Below are 20,492 nucleotides of genomic sequence, written 5' to 3'. Positions count from 1 at the left end.
TCGCTCTCGGTGGGGCGTGTGGTGAGTTGTGCGTGGATGCCACTGAGAATAGCGTGAAGCTTCCACACGCGCTACGTGTCCATGGTAACACACTCAAGTCACGTAATAAGATACACGGATTGACGGTCTCAGACGCGGAGGCAACTGAGATCCGTCCCCCACCACCCGAATTGAGGTGAGTAACTGTGCCATCATGAGGACTTAGAGCACATTGGGAATTGGGCGTTACAAATTGGGAGAAAAGGGGATAATAATAATAATAATAATAATGATAATGTCTTTATGCTGGTTTAAATCATTAAAAAACATTGCATTATTGTTGAGAATCATCCACTGTCAATACTAATAGATATCTTAAATTGTAAAAACTAATTGTGGTGGTGTAGTGGGCTAAAGCACATAACTGGTAATCAGAAGGTCGCTGGTTTGATCCCCACAGTCACCACCATTGTGTCCTTGAGTAAGACACTTAACTCCAGGTTGCTCCGGGGGGATTGTCCCTGTAATAAGTGCTCTGTAAGTCACTTTGGATAAAAGCCTCTGCCAAATGCATAAATGTAAATGTAAATCTCATTGTGGTTGTTTTGTTGTAGCTGGTTGATGAGGTCAACATGAGGGTGAATTATTCGCCCATACGGCTAATCTAGAGTCAAGACTTACTCTCCCTTATAAAGATGTGCTATAACTCAATTATTACAATGAAATGAGATACTTCAATCACAGTTGAGTTGTAACATTATGATACAGTAATGACACTTTGACAGGAAGTGTGTGTTATTGTCATGAAAGACACAAACTGAACAAGAGAAAGTGCATAAAAGTGTTTTATTGTCATTATTAATACAATTATGAATCACATCCACCCAATGAAAATGCACGAGACATCCAAACAGAAACACTTCAGCAACATGTGAGGAGTAAAATACCATCACAGAGTTCAGACACGTTCTGCTGTACGCTTATTAATCATCGATATAAACGCACGCACACACACACACACACACACACACACACACACACACACGAGAGCTCCACGATCACACAGCCACACGCATGACCTCTGACCCCTGCTTCTGGAATGCATCACTGACAGAGTTTGTGGTCAGATGTGTGTCGTTTAGGAAAGTCAAGTGCTGCTCGAGTGTTAAAGGGTTCCTGTCTGTCTGAACACACGATGACATCATCATTCTACTGTGTGTTTGTTCAGCAGCTGAAAACCTGCAGGAGAAATGAGCCGAACCCAAACCAGAGATACAGACACAAAACGAGAGAGAGAGAGAGACATAGAGACAGAGAGGGAGGGAGAGACAGAGAGAGAGACAGACATACAGAAAACGAGAGAAAACGAGAGAGAGAGAGAGAGAGAGAGAGAGAGAGAGAGACACACAGAGAGAGAGGGAGGGAGGGACAGACAGACATACAGAAAACGAGAGAGAGACATAGAGACAGAGAGGGAGAGAGAGAGGGAGAGACAGACACACAGACAGACAGAGAGAGACATAGAGAGAGAGACAGACAGAAAACGAGAGAGAGAGAGACACAGACAGACAGACAGAGAGAGAGACAGCCGGTGAGTCGTCTCTGTTGATCCCGCTGAGATGTGCGTTTAGATTTTTATGGTCCACTGTTTCACACACGCGTCGTGAGATGTCGTGACGAGCGTGTTTGCGTTGAGCCACACCAGACCACTGACATGATGTAACCGATGTGTATCTGACAACACAAAACACACACACACACACACACACACACACACACATTAAACTGTGAAACACTGATTCTGACTGATTTTAAGAGGATGTGTATTAAACTACAGCAGAGTATCGATTCGAGAGATATGAGAGATATGAGGGATATGAGAGATATGAGGGATATGAGGGATATGAGAGATATGAGGGATATGAGGGATATGAGCGATATGAGGGATATGAGAGCTTTGAGGGATATGAGAGGTATGAGGGATATGAGAGATATGAGGGATATGAGAGATATGAGAGATATGAGGGATATGATGGATATGAGGGATATGAGGGATATGAGGGATATGAGAGATATGAGGGATATGAGGGATATGAGGGATATGAGAGATATGAGGGATATGAGAGATATGAGAGATATGAGGGATATGATGGATATGAGGGATATGAGGGATATGAGAGATATGAGGGATATGAGGGATATGAGGGATATGAGGGATATGAGAGATATGAGAGATATGAGGGATATGAGAGATATGAGGGATATGAGGGATATGAGGAGGGATATGAGGGATATGAGGGATATGAGGGATATGAGGGATATGAGAGGATATGAGGGATATGAGGGATATGAGGGATATGAGAGATATGAGGGATATGAGAGATATGAGGGATATGAGGGATATGAGGGATATGAGAGATATGAGAGATATGAGGGATATGAGGGATATGAGAGATATGAGGGATATGAGGGATATGAGAGATATGAGGGATATGAGGGATATGAGGGATATGAGGGATATGAGGGATATGAGGGATATGAGAGATATGAGAGATATGAGGGATATGAGGGATATGAGGGATATGAGAGATATGAGGGATATGAGGGATATGAGGGATATGAGAGATATGAGGGATATGAGGGATATGAGGGATATGAGGGATATGAGAGATATGAGGGATATGAGGGATATGAGGGATATGAGGGATATGAGAGATATGAGGGATATGAGAGATATGAGGGATATGAGAGATATGAGGGATATGAGGGATATGAGAGATATGAGGGATATGAGAGATATGAGGGATATGAGAGATATGAGGGATATGAGAGATATGAGGGATATGAGGGATATGAGAGATATGAGGGATATGAGAGATATGAGGGATATGAGGGATATGAGAGATATGAGGGATATGAGGGATATGAGGGATATGAGAGATATGAGGGATATGAGAGATATGAGGGATATGAGGGATATGAGGGATATGAGAGATATGAGGGATATGAGGGATATGAGGGATATGAGGGATATGAGAGATATGAGGGATATGAGGGATATGAGGGATATGAGAGATATGAGGGATATGAGGGATATGAGAGATATGAGGGATATGAGGGATATGAGAGATATGAGGGATATAGAGAGATATGAGGATATGAGGGATATGAGAGATATGAGAGATATGAGGGATATGAGAGATATGAGGGATATGAGGGATATGAGAGATATGAGGGATATGAGAGATATGAGGGATATGAGGGATATGAGAGATATGAGAGATATGAGGGATATGAGGGATATGAGGGATATGAGAGATATGAGAGATATGAGGGATATGAGAGATATGAGGGATATGAGGGATATGAGAGATATGAGAGATATGAGAGATATGAGGGATATGAGGGATATGAGAGATATGAGGGATATGAGAGATATGAGAGATATGAGGGATATGAGAGATATGAGGGATATGAGGGATATAAGAGATATGAGCGATATGAGGGATATGATGGATATGAGAGATATGAGGGATATGAGGGATATGAGAGATATGAGAGATATGAGGAATATGAGAGATATGAGGGATATGAGAGATATGAGGGATATGAGGGATATGAGAGATATGAGAGATATGAGGGATATGAGGGATATGAGAGATATGAGGGATATGAGAGATATGAGCGATATGAGGGATATAAGGGATATGAGAGATATGAGAGATATGAGGGATATGAGGGATATGAGAGATATGAGGGATATGAGAGATATGAGAGATATGAGGGATATGAGGGATATGAGGGATATGAGAGATATGAGGGATATGAGGGATATGAGGGATATGAGGGATATAAGAGATATGAGCGATATGAGAGATATGAGGGATATGAGAGATATGAGGGATATGAGAGATATGAGGGATATGAGGGATATGAGGGATATGAGCGATATGAGAGATATGAGGGATATGAGAGATATGAGGGATATGAGGGATATGAGAGATATGAGGGATATGAGAGATATGAGGGATATGAGGGATATGAGAGATATGAGGGATATGAGGGATATGAGGGATATGAGAGATATGAGGGATATGAGGGATATGAGAGATATGAGGGATATGAGAGATATGAGAGATATGAGAGATATGAGGGATATGAGGGATATGAGGGATATGAGAGATATGAGAGATATGAGGGATATGAGAGATATGAGAGATATGAGGGATATGAGGGATATGATGGATATGAGGGATATGAGAGATATGAGAGATATGAGGGATATGAGGGATATGAGAGATATGAAGGATATGAGGGATATAAGAGATGAGCGATATGAGGGATATGAGAGATATGAGGGATATGAGGGATATGAGGGATATAAGAGATGAGCGATATGAGAGATATGAGGGATATGAGAGATATGAGGGATATGAGGAATATAAGAGATGAGCGATATGAGAGATATGAGGGATATGAGAGATATGAGAGATATGAGGGATATGAGGGATATGAGGGATATAAGAGATGAGCGATATGAGAGATATGAGGGATATGAGAGATATGAGGGATATGAGGAATATAAGAGATGAGCGATATGAGAGATATGAGGGATATGAGAGATATGAGAGATATGAGGGATATGAGAGATATGAGAGATATGAGGGATATGAGGGATATGAGGGATATGAGGGATATAAGAGATGAGCGATATGAGAGATATGAGGGATATGAGAGATATGAGGGATATGAGGAATATAAGAGATGAGCGATATGAGAGATATGAGGGATATGAGAGATATGAGAGATATGAGAGATATGAGAGATATGAGAGATATGAGGGATATGAGAGATATGAGGGATATGAGAGATATGAGAGATATGAGGGATATGAGAGATATGAGAGATATGAGGGATATGAGGCTCTCAATGTGCCTCCATGAGTAAATGATTGAATTTGACACATTTCAATGGTCAATAACTAAATGTGTGTCACTCTGTATAAAGCGGATACTTGTTCTATTTAAAGAGGAACATCTGAAGAACAAATCATGATTAAACTACAACTGTATCTTGTTTCCCGCCATCACAACAAGTGCATAGACCAACAATTATAACAACGTCTGAGTGCAGAAAATACACAGAAATGCTCAAGTTGAGTAAATAAAGATACAGTTGTACTTTAATCATGATTTGTTCTTCAGATGTTCCTCTTTAAATAGAACAAGTATCCGCTTTATACAGAGTGACCCACATTTAGTTATTGACCATTGAAATGTGTCAAATTCAATCATTTACTCATGGAGGCACATTGAGAGCCTCATATCCCTCATATCCCTCATATCCCTCATATCCCTCATATCTCTCATATCGCTCATCTCTTATATCCCTCATATCCCTCATATCTCTCATATCTCTCATATCTCTCATATCTCTCATATCCCTCATATCTCTCATATCTCTCATATCCCTCATATCTCTCATATCTCTCATATCCCTCATATCTCTCATATCTCTCATATCCCTCATATCCCTCATATCTCTCATATCGCTCATCTCTTATATCCCTCATATCCCTCATATCCCTCATATCCCTCATATCTCTCATATCCCTCATATCCCTCATATCCCTCATATCTCTCATATCCCTCATATCTCTCATATCCCTCATATCTCTCATATCCCTCATATCTCTCATATCTCTCATATCCCTCATATCCCTCATATCTCTCATATCGCTCATCTCTTATATCCCTCATATCCCTCATATCCCTCATATCCCTCATATCTCTCATATCCCTCATATCCCTCATATCTCTCATATCCCTCATATCTCTCATATCTCTCATATCCCTCATATCTCTCATATCTCTCATATTCCTCATATCCCTCATATCTCTCATATCCCTCATATCTCTCATATCTCTCATATCTCTCATATCGCTCATCTCTTATATCCCTCATATCCCTCATATCTCTCATATCTCTGGGACTGAATCATACAGCACCTTATAAATCATGATACAAAGAGAAAAGTTTATTCTGAATCACAATCTAAAAGGATTTGAAGATATCTTTAAGACATCTGGAGTTACAGGAACACCATCTTTGAACGGTCACCATTGGCGTATAATGCAACAAGAGGTGCTGAAGTCAGCTGATTTTAATAATTGATCGACGAGTCTCTGTGTACAAACAACATAATGAAATAAAAATCTGTCCTGAAACATGTTGAAAATAAACACCAACAGAGAACAGAAACACACCTGTGCTCTGTGTGTGTGTGTGTGTGCGTGCGTGCGTGCGTGAGCGTGCGTATCTGTCTGTCTGTCTGTGTGTGTCTGTCTGTCTGCGTGTATAGTCTGTCTGTCTGTGTGTATAGTATGTCTGTCTGTCTGCGTGTATAGTCTGTCTGTCTGTCTGTGTCTGTGCGTGTCGGTCTCTCTGTGTGTGTGAGCAGGTCTGTGTGTGCACGTAACTGTGCGTGCGTGCGTGCGCATCTGTTGGTGTGTGTGTGTGTGTGTGTGTGTGTATGCGGTTGCGCATGTCTGTGTGTGTGTGCATCTGTTGGTGTGTGCGCATGTGCGTGCGTGTGTGTATGTGTGTGCGTGCGTCTGTGTGTGCGCGTGTGTGTGCGTGCATCTGTGTGTGTGTGTGAGAGTGTGTGGGTGCGTCTCACCTGGTAATTTGATCCTCTTCTCCGTATCGCTGACGCTCCACACATAGACCATCATGTCCATTCCGCTGGTGGCAAAGTGCTCGTTATCAGGTGACCAGGTCAAACACATGACCTTTGCGTGATGACCGTAGAACTCGTTCTTCTCCTGAAACACATTCAGTCAATCAATGTTGATTCGGCAACATGCTTGTGTGATCAAACTCATGACAACTCATTAATAATATAGAATACACTTTGTAGTATATTATAGCCAGTGTTGGGAATGTTACTTTAATTTAATGTTGTACATAATCAAGTTCAACTGGAGTCAAGCCACTCTGTAGAAATAATCATATTTATAGAATAAATAAGTGACCTTGAGTTACAGAAAGGCACAATATAAGTAAAAGTATCTTGAGTTGGCACTGACACATGCAGTACTGTACTGTACTTGTTCAACTGTATATGAAGCCAGTAACAGTCTGCTTTACCGAGTATCCATCAGCGACAGTGAACACAGTGACGACCTTCTTCTCATCGGTTACAGCGAGATACGCTCCGTCACGAGAGTACGACATGTCCGTCACCGGCCCCTGAACAGACAACACCTTCCCATCATCCTTCAGTGTGTTTCCCTGAACGGAGAACAGATGCACCTGTCCATCCTGAAAACACACACAAGAGTGTTACAAGACTAAAAGCACTTCACAGACACTTTGAATAATGTTTTGGCATCTTTACGCTCGATACTTGATTTACGCCTTCGCTAAACGTTCTGTGTGCGTGCAATGCATCTTACGCTCGCGACTTGATTTACGCCTTTACTAAATGTTCTGCGTGTGCAATGCATCTTACGCTCGCGACTTGATTTACGCCTTTACTAAACGTTCTGCGCGTGCAATGCATCTTACGCTCGCGACTTGATTTACGCCTTTACTAAACGTTCTGCGTGTGCAATGCATCTTACGCTCGCGACTTGATTTACGCCTTTACTAAATGTTCTGCATGTGCAATGCATCTTACGCTCGTGACTTGATTTACGCCTTTACTAAATGTTCTGCGCGTGCAATGTATCTTACTCTAGCGACTTGATTTACGCATTCGCTAAACGTTCTGCGCGTGCAATGCATCTTTACGCTCGCGACTTGATTTACGCCTTTACTAAACGTTCTGCGCGTGCAATGCATCTTTACGCTCGCGACTTGATTTACGCCTTTACTAAACGTTCTGCGCGTGCAATGCATCTTTACGCTCGCGACTTGATTTACGCCTTTACTAAACGTTCTGCGCGTGCAATGCATCTTTACGCTCGCGACTTGATTTACGCCTTTACTAAACGTTCTGCGCGTGCAATGCATCTTTACGCTCGCGACTTGATTTACGCCTTTACTGAACGTTCTGCGTGCGTGCCATGCATCTTTACGCTCGCGACTTGATTTACGCCTTTACTAAACGTTCTGCGCGTGCAATGCATCTTTACGCTCGCGACTTCATTTACGCCTTTACTAAATGTTCTGCGTGCGTGCAATGCATCTTTACGCTCGCGACTTGATTTACGCCTTTACTAAATGTTCTGTGCGTGCAATGCATCTTTACGCTCGCGACTTGATTTACATCTATGTGAACTTCTGCAATTAATCAAGATGGACTTCAAAGCCTGTGGTCATTAATCTTACAGTTCAAACACAATCGATGTTTGATCACTGACACCTTAACACTTAGTTTAATCATTTTAAACCATGATTCTACCTATACATAATTAATATTTACATTACATTCATAATGTTAGCCAGAGGGGAACTGGCCCCCACAGTGAGTCTGGTTTAGGGTTAGGGTGGGGTTAGTCAGAGGGGAACTGGCCCCCACAGTGAGTCTGGTTTAGGGTTAGGGTGGGGTTAGTCAGAGGGGAACTGGCCCCCACAGTGAGTCTGGTTTAGGGTTAGGGTGTGGTTAGCCAGAGGGAACTGGCCCCCACAGTGAGTCTGGTTTAGGGTTAGGGTGGGGTTAGCCAGAGGGAACTGGCCCCCACAGTGAGTCTGGTTTAGGGTTAGTGTGGGGTTAGTCAGAGGGAACTGGCCCCCACAGTGAGTCTGGTTTAGGGTTAGGGTGGGGTTAGTCAGAGGGGAACTGGCCCCCACAGTGAGTCTGGTTTAGGGTTAGGGTGGGGTTGGTCAGAGGGGAACTGGCCCCCACAGTGAGTCTGGTTTAGGGTTAGGGTGGGGTTAGTCAGAGGGGAACTGGCCCCCACAGTGAGTCTGGTTTCTCCCAAGGTTATTTTTCTCCATTAATCAACATCTTATGGAGTTTTGTGTTCCTTGCCACAGTCGCCTACAGCTGCTCACTGGGGTTATTAATACAATTATTTAATTATTTTTAAACACTATTAAAAATCGTATTTTATCTAAATTACACAATGATGATTCATCGAAGACATTACAGTTTTATCGTCTGTTAATGCTGATATTCTGTAGAGCTGCTTTGAAACGATGTGTGTTGTGAAAGGCGCTATACAAATAAAATTGACTTGATGTACGCCTTTACCAAACGTTCTGTGCATGTTTCAGGTCACTCCCACATTGATTTGGATCAATGACAGCAAGAAGGTGTTTAGCAGCTGGTTAGAAGTTTTCTTCAAAGTTCGCCCTGGCGAGCAGTTACGAACCACCGATACGAAAGCAAAAACACCTTTTTCCCCAGATTTACTTCTAAATGACGTCATACCCGTTGGATCTTCGATTTCATAAGTTTATCTGAGCCTTAAGTGAGCAGTTTTATGTCAGAATAAACTGCGGTGTGGTCCAGACTTTACGCATGACTATCTGCTCAGTGATTGGTGACTTACAGCTCCGCCCACAGCCACAGTCCCGCCTCCAGGGTGAACGGCAGCAGCTTCAGGCTCGTAACCGAGAGAGTCCAGAGTGAAGAGCTTCTTCTTGTCCTTCAACAGAACCAGCTGCACAACACAAACACGTCATTATTGTGAGATCACAAATGCTCATTATTGTGAGTATTCTCTGTGTGTAATCGCCATACCTGTCCGATACACACGGCGACAACGACACCTCCGGGACCCACACTGACACACTTTGGCTGCATGTCCATTTTTACCACATCAGATGCACTGAACAGACACAGTATGAGAGAGGCATATAGACAAAGGCATGCAGTCGGAGTATACTTAAGTCAAAGCCATCACAAGATCATAGTTTCAAAGGCAATGGTTTCAGGTGTGTATTGTTACAGGTGTGTTTCTCTATTAATGTGTGTCTCACCTGTACTCTTTCTTTTTGAGGTCAGTGTAGCGGACGGTGTCGTCCATACTGCAGGTGACCAGACGACCCGAGTCATCCACACTCATCTTAGCGACCAGGTTAGAGTGACCCTTCCCCAGAAACTCCTCGTTATCTCCGGTCTCGGAGTCCCAGTAATGTGAACACACACCAGGTCAAGGATTAACAGCAGCTCACATTACTAACATTAACCAGGATCATACAGTCATCTAATGAAGAGTAATGCGGTCATGCTGTGGAGACTGAAGGATATTAATGTGCCCATCATGACTGCCAGAATAGATGTTTGATCGGCCGTCCACCGAGTGAACCGTCAGACACTGGATGGATTTAGTGTGACCCTGATACAAACACACAAGCAACAACAACAGCGTTAACAAACACACCGTTGCGGTCAAGTCATGGCTTCAGCCGAAGCACACCATGCATTCATTATTCAAACAAGCTCAGATTTCTCAGGTACGTTGACTTCATTCCAGTCAGGTGTGACCGTAATGCAGATTGCTGGTGACATTCTGCAGGTTTTCTAAGTGGGTGTGCGGACAGCCGTGGTGTGCGTTTGCTCACTTTGATGGTGCGCAGCGGGCGATCGGGGTTGTTCTTGTCCAGGTAGTTGATGTATCCAGACAGGGAGATGCTGAGCAGGTGATTGTTCTGCCACAAACAGCCCAGCTGCTGGTCCAGAACATCAGAGCCCAGGTTAAAGGTCGTCACCGCTGTCCCACTGCCAACATCCCATAATTTAACCGTCTTATCACCGGACGCTGAGATGAGCTGTGTGCTGTCGGGACTCCAGCTGACCTGTGGGAGAGATGACATCATCCCCAAATGTTTTTAATTACTCGTAGGGTTGTAAAGAACCGATACTTTGGTATCAAGACTAATAAATATATATTGTTCTAATGCAAGTAATGATACAGGCCTTTCTACAGTATCAGTGATATCAAATATCCAACGCTTTCGGACTGTGTATGCTAACAGTGTATGCTAACAGTCAAAATGTCTCTTGTGTTGAGTTGGTTCATCCAGATGGAGTAACTGCTAAATAATTTGAAATATAACCCTTAAAACAAAGAGTAAATGTACAGGAAAACACAATGCAGTAAAGCACTTATTACTGCCTATCGGGGCCGGACAGGTAAACTGGCCTAACGGGCATTTTCACAGTGGGACGACGCACAACCGGCCCAATTTGGTTACTAAGGAGATCTGACTGGAGTCACTCACCACACGCCCCATTGAGAGAACCACTAATCACAACCACGAGGAGGTTACCCCATGTGACTCTACCCTCCCTAGCAACCGGGCCAATTTGGTTGCTAAGGACACCTGACTGAAGTCACTCAGCACGCGACTCCAGGTGTGATAGTCAGCGTCAATACTCGCTGAGATACCCAGACCCCTACAATTTGAACATTTTTAATGTGCATTTCTCTCTTAAATTTGACGAGTATTCAAATTTGGAATTTGAATTACAGAGGTCTGGACTAAGCCCCGAATCTCCACGGCCCCTAGAAGTCACTTCATCACTTACAGCGTAAATGCCTCCATCATGGGCCTTCTCTCCTCCCAGAGATCCCACCTTATCTCCAGTTTTGCCATCATACAGGAAAATCTGAAACAGAGACAGTTTAGCAGGAGTTGCATCTCGACGTTCATCCTCTTCTGAAATGTATTGAACACAGATTCGCTCATGACCTTTGAACTGTGAGTCTCACCTGTCCGTCGGCTCCGGCTGATGCGTAACGATTACCATCAGGAGAAAACCGCACACTGTTCACAAACCGACTGTGATCCTGCACACACAAATACACACATCAACACAACTGCAACTTACATTTATATAGCGCTTTTCTCAAACTCAAAGCGCTTTACATAGTATAAGGGGAATCTCCTCAACCACCACCAGTGTGCAGCATCCACCTGGATGATGCGACGGCAGCCATAGTGCGCCAGAACGCCCACCACACACCACACACCACACACCAGCTATTGGTGGAGAGGAGATGGTAGAGTGATGTAGCCAATTCAGGGGATGGAGATTATTAGGAGGCCATGATAGATAGGGGTCAATGGGGGGAATTTGGCTAGGACACTCTTACCCCTACTCTTTATGAGAAAGTGCCCTAGGATTTTTAATGACCACAGAGAGTCAAGACCTCAGTTTAACGTCCCATCCGAAAGACGGTGCTTTTTTTTTTTTACAGTATAGTGTCCCCATCACTATACTGGGGCATTAGGACCCACACAGACCGTAGGGTGAGCACCCCCTGCAGGCCTCCCTAATACCTCTTCCAGCAGCAACCTTGGTTTTTCCCACGGAGGTCTCCCATACAGGTACTGGCCAGGCTCAACCCTGCTTAGCTTTAGTGGGCAACCAGGCAATAGCCACAGGGTGATATGGCAGCCGACGAAACACACACCAACACAACTGCACACACAAACACCAACACAACTGCACGCCACACACACACACACACACACACACACACACACACACACACACACCCCAACACAACTGCACACACACACACACCAACACAACTGCACGCGCGCGCACACACACACACACACACACACACACACACACACCCACCCACCCACCCCCCAACACAACTGCACACACACACACACACCAACACAACTGCACACACACACACACCAACACAACTGCACACACACACTCACACACACACACACACACACACACACACACACACACACACACACACACACACACACCCACCCCCCAACACAACTGCACACACACACACACACACACACACACACACACACACACACACCAACTGCGCGTACAAACACACACACACACACCAACACAACTGCACACACATATACAAACACACACACCAACAAAACTGCACACACACACACCAACTGCACACACACACACACACACACACACACACACACACACACACACATCAACTGCACACACACACACACACACACACACACATCAACACAACTGCACGCACACACACATCAACACAACTGCACGCACACATCAACACAACTGCACACACACATACACATCAACACAACTGATTAACACTCGATAGACTAATAAACGGTCAGAATGTAAACAGACGGTAGCAGTGGTGGATAATATGAAATCTGTGATGTCATCACACACACACACACACACGTGTAACTGCTGAACTTACACTTATGGTACATTTGAATTTAAAGGGTGGTCCCTCCAGGAAGGTGGTGCAGTTGTCGTCACTGCCCGTCACCAGACGATACGGACGAGTCTGTTTGATGTCCACACTGTTGATGACCTTACTGTGACCCACAATCTCACCGACAGATGAACCCGAATCCCAGAGAAACACCGCTCCATACCTGCACACACACGACCGCCATGACACCAGCAGGTCAGATTCAAAGATCACAGACTCCTACAATAGAAATGTGTTGAGAAAATAGGCGTGGCATGCGGCTGTCACTCACTTCTCTCGCCCCTCCCCCACCGCAGCGATTCTCTTGCTGTCTTCGGTCCAGGCGATGTCCTTGATCTTCCCTCCGAACGGCTGGTACTCGTACTTCAGCAAGTGTTCTTTCTGCGTCGTGTCCCAGATCCGGATTTTCCCCGACACATCTGGAGAGAGAGAGAGAGAGAGAGAGAGAGAGAGAGAGAGAGAGAGAGAGAGAGAGAGGCTCAAGAACTGACGAATCACTGCATAAGCCGAACACGTCTCAGACGCAGAACTCACCGCCCGACGCGATGTAGAATCCACTCGGGGCGTATTTCGCTACGATCACCTGATGCGGGTGTTCAGTGTAGACGTCTGCGATCGCAGGGTTCTGGAGGCGACAGGAAAACACCATAATTATTATATTTATTTTGTCCATACAATGCAAGTCAATGGGGTTCCAAACTTTCAAGCTCCAAAAACGACATAAAGGCAGAGTAAAAGTAATCCACACGACTCAAGGGGTTTAATCCATGTCTTCAGAAGTGTGTTCAACCAGTGGTTCCCAACGGGAGGGTCGCAGGTCTCAGACTCTCGGACTACAGGACAGTAACGCATTGTTGGGATAGTAAACAAACAGGCCTATGTTCAATGTTCAAAGGGGTGGGGAACACGCTTACCAGTTCCTTTGTTGTTGACATGAAAGGTTGTCCTTTGGTAACAGTTAACACGAATACAAAGCCGGTCCCGTGTTTGTTCCATTGGGTTCGGCTGGAATCTCTCTCCTATTGCTATTGATGCAGCGGATTCGCCTATATCATGTTAGTCATGTCATATACTGTTGGGTCTATGAAGTCACGTGGATTACCTTTACGATGCCTTTAAGTGCTTTTTTGGAGATTTGAAAGTTTTGGAACCCATAGACAAAACCCCCTCATATCTGTTTGAGACCACATCAGGGTGAGTAAATGTTGAGCTATTATTTTGGGGTGAACTATCCTGATTGGTTGAAGACTTACATCGATGTTTCTGATTATCACACTCTTCCCATTGGTATACAGGAAGTTGTTCCCTTTGGGGTCTCCGCCCAGGACTTTGGCCACGCCCCTCTCCATATGAGGCAGACTGGCAAACAGGCGTTCTGCGGAACAAATACGTACACACGGTCAGATCAATATTTACATCTTTACAGCACAACATTACTGACAAAGCTTCACAGAATTTTACTGCACTGATTTTGGAATGTATAAAAGGATGAAACATGTGAAAGCTACATTTTTATATCAAGTCAGTCCAATGTCGGGCATCTTTGGAACGCTCTCGGGAGTCATTCGCCAATCATGAAAGTGCAGCATGAATGGGAAAAGACAGAAATCTCCTAAACAGTTGCTCAAGATTACATATTTCAAATCAGCAGTAAAATCTGACAATGCTGGAATCATAACTTGTGCTTCTTTACATCATATTACGCTAAAAAACATTAAGCTAATGCGCATGCTGAGTTAATTGACAGGTGATGTCTGTATCTAAAAGGTGATTGACAGTAACCATACTACACATACACTACTGTACTACACTATACCGCACTATACCCTACCACACTATACCGCACCCTACCACACCATTGCACACATAGCTACACTATTTTACTGCACCATACTGCATATACACTGTTGAACTGCACTATACCACACCATACCGCACTATACCAACACCATACTACACCGCACCACTCCATACCACCTTATACTGCACTATACCGCACTGCACTATACCGCACTGCACTATACCGCACCATACCACACTGCATTATACCACAACATACCACACTGCGCACTATACCGCACCATACCACAATGCACTATACCGCACTGCGCACTATACCGCAATGCGCACTACCGCAACATACCGCACTGCACTATACCGCACCATACAACACTGCGCACTATACCGCACCATACCAATGCACTATACCGCACCATACCACTATGCACTATACCAACAACAACAACAACTTACATTTATATAGCGCTTTTCTAGACACTCAAAGCGCTTTACATAGTATAGGGGGAATCTCCTCAACCACCACCAGTGTGCAGCATCCACCTGGATGACCACACTGCACTATACCGCACTGCACACTATACCTCACCATACCACACTGCACACTATACCGCACCATACCACAATGCACTATACCGCACTGCACTATACCACACTGCACTATACCGCACTGCGCACTATACCGCAATGCGCCATACCGCACCATACCGCACTGCACCATACCGCAATGCGCTATACCGCACCATACCACAATGCACTATACCGCACCATACCACACTGTGCACTATACCGCACTGCACCACACTATACCGCACCATACTATACTGTACCATACCGCAATGCACTATACCGCAACATACCGCACTGTGCAATATACCGCACTGCACCACACCATACAGCACCATAATATACCAAACCATACCACAACCCACTATACCGCACTGCGCACTATACCGCACTGCACTATACCACAACATACCACACTGCGCACTATACCGCAATGCGCTATACTCATGGTTCGAATTACATGGGAGCCAGTGGGAGCTGAGCTCCCATAGAGAGAGGATGAGCTCCCATGAAAGCAGTAAAATCATACACCTGTGGGGGTATCTAAAAATCATCAGCACCATTATTTTAAATTACAAATAAAGCATTTTTTCCTTCAATATATTCCTTCAATGTTTATGTTAACCCTTTTGCACGTATGATCGATCAACACCGGTGTGATTAGAACGGTCAGTGCATCACGTGATCAACTGCTAAATTGAAACGTGCTTTCGCGCTTTGGCTGGCGCTGAGCCAGAGACAGACGCCCTCAGTGCTGCTGTCATGTATCACAACCATAGACAGATCAACTGTTCTGTGTTTTCAACCACATAATGTTTATTTTAGGTTTCAGACATTTAAATACACATAAGTACTAGCAAAAAAATATTTTGAGTTTGTAAAATAGACACTGATGTCTAGGGAAGCGGCAATAATAATCCTTTCCATTAACGTTACGTTACAATAAGACACGTTTTCATATCAGATACACATTGTGTAAGTAGCTTTACATTTTACTCTATTCTTCTCCCAGTTCACCGGCCACTTACTTTCATGTATTTCGTGAGAAGTTGAGGAATTGACGTGTTGTAAAATAACATGGCGCCGCCCATCGCACATACAGCTCAACTAACTTAACGCGATCGTTATAAAGGCGTTTAAACAACAAAACACATCCACTTGCACATATTTGACAATCGGAATATCAGTGTTTCATGTTATAGCTAATACATTTGTGAATATTTTGTATAAAAAAGGAAAAATGACATAAAAGCAGATCATCATTCATTCAGCGCTGTGTTGTGGTTGCGCTGTGTAACGTGACAAGCAATGATGCGTCACCATGGAAACATTAAAGTGACAGGTTCTAAATAACGGTCACCTAGAATAACTCACGCTGGGGGATCAGTTAGAATATTTTAGAAATAGTGTAAAGTTCAGAACCAGCAACCATGCCACCAAAAATAAAAAGACTGCTACCAACATCAGGTACAACTTTGGCAAAATTCGGGTTTATTTCAAAAAAACAAAAAACATCATCAGAGGACAGTCTACTCGTTTCTCTACTCCTGTATTAATAAACATTGAAATCAAAAGAATCAAGTGCAGTGTTAAGCAATTATTTATCACACACACCACGCCTGCTTATAGGCTACTTTTTTTTTTTTTTTTAAGAGACCCCCACAAAGATGAAATCATAATTCGAACCCTGGCTATACTGCACCATACCACACTGCACACTATACCGCACCATACCACACTGCACACTATACCGCACTATACCGCACCACACTGCACTATACCGCACCATACCACACTGCACACTATACCGCACTATACCGCACCATACCGCACTATACCGCACCATACCACACTGCGCACTATACCGCACCATACCACAATGCACTATACCGCACTGCACCACACCATACTAGTGTTGTCAAAAATATCGATATTTCGATAAATATCGATACTGAAATATCTGAACGGTACCAATACTAATTTCCCTAAGTATCGATACTAGCCGAGCTGTCACTTTCACTTCTCTCCAAAGGCGCGTTGACAAACACCACACACACTCGCACTCCTCTCATTCGCTCTGGTTAAATAGCAAAAGTGAAGTGAATGTAAAGATGGCGAGTGCATGGGGCGCCCCCGCGACCAGTTTTGTTTGATAAAGAACACAGCAGGAGTGCTATCTGGAAATATTTTTGATATGAAGCCAGACATCCCAAGTCTCCCCCCCCTTGACGTTTAAGTATCTTTTGTTGACATTGAGATTGGATTTGATTTGACTTGGAAATACAAAAGATTGCACTTTTTATTTACTTGCACTTTATTGGTTTTTGAATGTATGGCAATCTGAGAGGCTTTTGAACAAGTGCAATACCTCAGGACATTTTGTTCATGTAAAATATACCTCATTGTCATGTTCTAGACAGTTCTACCCTCTTATTATTGTGGCAGTTTTTTTCTCTGTGGTATCGAAAATGGTATCGAATATCGATATTTTTCAAGGTATCGTATCGAAGTTAGAAATTCTAGTATCGTGACAACACTACACCATACTATACCACACCGCACCATACCGCAATGCGCACTATACCGCACCATACCACACTGTGCACTGTACTGCACCATACCACACTGCGCACTATACCGCACCATACCACACTGCGCACTATACCGCAACATACCACACTGCGCACTATACCACAACATACCACACTGCGCACTATACCGCACCATACCACACTGCGCACTATACCATCCACACGCACTATACCACACCTCGCGCACTATACCACAACATACCACACTCGCGCACTATACCGCACTCATACCACACTGCACGCGACTATACCACAACATACCACACTGCGCACTATACCGCACCATACCACACTGCGCACTATACCACAACATACCACACTGCGCACTATACCGCACCATACCACACTGCGCACTATACCGCACCATACCACACTGCGCACTATACCGCAACATACCACACTGCGCACTATACCACAACATACCACACTGCGCACTATACCACAACATACCACACTGCGCACTATACCGCACCATACCACACTGCGCACTATACCGCACCATACCACACTGCGCACTATACCGCAACATACCACACTGCGCACTATACCGCAACATACCACACTATGCGCACTATACCACACTCGCACTATACCACAACATACCACACTGCGCACTATACCGCACCATACCACACTGCGCACTATACCGCACCATACCACACTGCGCACTATACCACAACATACCACACTGCGCACTATACCGCACCATACCACACTGCGCACTATACTGCACCATACCACACTGCGCACTATACCGCACCATACCACACTGCGCACTATACCACAACATACCACACTGCGCACTATACCACAACATACCACACAGCGCACTATACCACACCATACCGCACTGCACTTTACCGCACCACACTGCACATGCACTACACACCACACCATACCACACTGCACTATTCCACACCACATCATACCACACTCACAACGACCAACACAAATAATTAAACCAGTGTGCATGCACAGTCACCAAACACACACACACACACACACACACACACACACGCACACACACACACGCACACACACACGCACACATACTCGCTCTCTCTCTCTCACTCAAACACACACACACACACACACACACACAGTATCGTTCTCTCGCTCTCTCTTTCAAACACACACACACTCTCTCTCTCTCTTTCAAACACACACACACACACACACACACACACACACACACGCACACACACACACACACACGCACGCACACACACACACACTCTCTCTCTCTCTTTCAAACACACACACGCACGCACGCACGCACTCACTCACTCACTCACTCTCTCTCTCTCTCTCTCTCTCTAACACAAACACACACACACACAAACAGAGAGAGAAATAGAATGCGAACTTACTGAGCTCGTACGACATATCGGCGTTATCTCCTTCCGCTGAATGAACAAATGAATTACTGTCTGCGCGGAGATTAAATGTACCCGTCCGGATCTGTGCGCTTCTGTCACCGGCTGAACGCGGAAGAGGCGGCGGCGCTCGAGCTCGACGCGGCTTTGCCCATATAAGGTAAAGTGCGTTCGGGCTCGAACAGACCTGCGCTCACACGCCCGACAGGAAGTGACGTGAAATGTTATGTGCGACAACAGAGATCAGCTTCGCTTTAAATGGTTGATGAGACTCTTTGGCCACAAGTTTCACTTTACATTGTGTTGATATGTGCTAAAATTCACATATAGAGTCAATGTTATGGTTTTATGGCAGAATCATATTTATATAGAGTAATAAGTAGCGAAATATATTTATATAAAATCTTCAAACTGTATGAAGAAATATTCGGTCTCTGTTGTTTATTTCTCTTCTTTATTAATTACTGTTGTTTGATACTTCCCTTTTAATCGTCAACCTTTGTATGATGAGTTATTTTAATAAATAAGGGTGTGACTCATATTTTGTGATGTAATGAGTTTATTTTAGCAAGCTTATCAAATAGCATGTTGGGGTTATTATAAGAGTTGTAAATGCACTCCGATGTATGTCATATAGATGTCATGGTATATAATAATGATTGAGTACTCATGTGTGAAACAGCACATACAATATTCTCTCAATAAAGCTTGTCACGGTAGGATTAATTGTGTATGCTTTGTCATTTTAATGGCAGAAAAGTGCGAGATTGCAACCAGTTTGTGTGTTCCCAGCAATAACAGGTGATGACGTCACCAGTTGGTTTTCATCAGCGTGACATTTTTCTGACAACACTGTGAGGAGGTCCTGGTAAAGTTGCATTTTTTTGGAATCGTTCCAGAGCCTTCGTGACCATGTCCTCAGAAACACACAAATTAACGATAGTTTGGTCTCCAGATAATTTATGCGATTTTATCCCAAATTTCTTCAGCAAGGAACACTTCTGAAACAACAATATTACCGTAATTCC

The 20,492-nt window shown here is 44.0% G+C and overlaps 1 protein-coding gene across 1 annotated transcript; it reads right to left on the bottom strand.

The window, feature by feature from the left end:
• Positions 1-806: 806 nt before the first annotated feature.
• On the bottom strand, positions 807-19,606 carry LOC127659631 (WD repeat-containing protein 1-A-like). The gene is made up of 15 exons (XM_052149537.1): positions 19,459-19,606; positions 14,387-14,508; positions 13,668-13,758; positions 13,405-13,552; positions 13,116-13,296; positions 11,646-11,723; positions 11,462-11,542; positions 10,495-10,728; positions 10,181-10,268; positions 9,910-10,066; positions 9,671-9,758; positions 9,480-9,590; positions 7,129-7,302; positions 6,659-6,803; positions 807-1,713 (listed from the first exon to the last, which is right to left on the bottom strand). The coding sequence occupies exons 1-15, from the start codon at positions 19,472-19,474 to the stop codon at positions 1,607-1,609; spliced, it is 1,821 nt and encodes a 606-aa protein (XP_052005497.1). The 5' UTR covers positions 19,475-19,606; the 3' UTR covers positions 807-1,606.
• Between the last annotated feature and the right edge of the window lie 886 nt (positions 19,607-20,492).

Source organism: Xyrauchen texanus, chromosome 19 (genome assembly GCF_025860055.1).
Source record: "Xyrauchen texanus isolate HMW12.3.18 chromosome 19, RBS_HiC_50CHRs, whole genome shotgun sequence".
NCBI lineage: Eukaryota > Metazoa > Chordata > Actinopteri > Cypriniformes > Catostomidae > Xyrauchen > Xyrauchen texanus.
The sequence above is the reverse complement of the archived record's forward strand: the minus strand, read 5'-3'. Positions and strand labels throughout refer to the sequence as shown.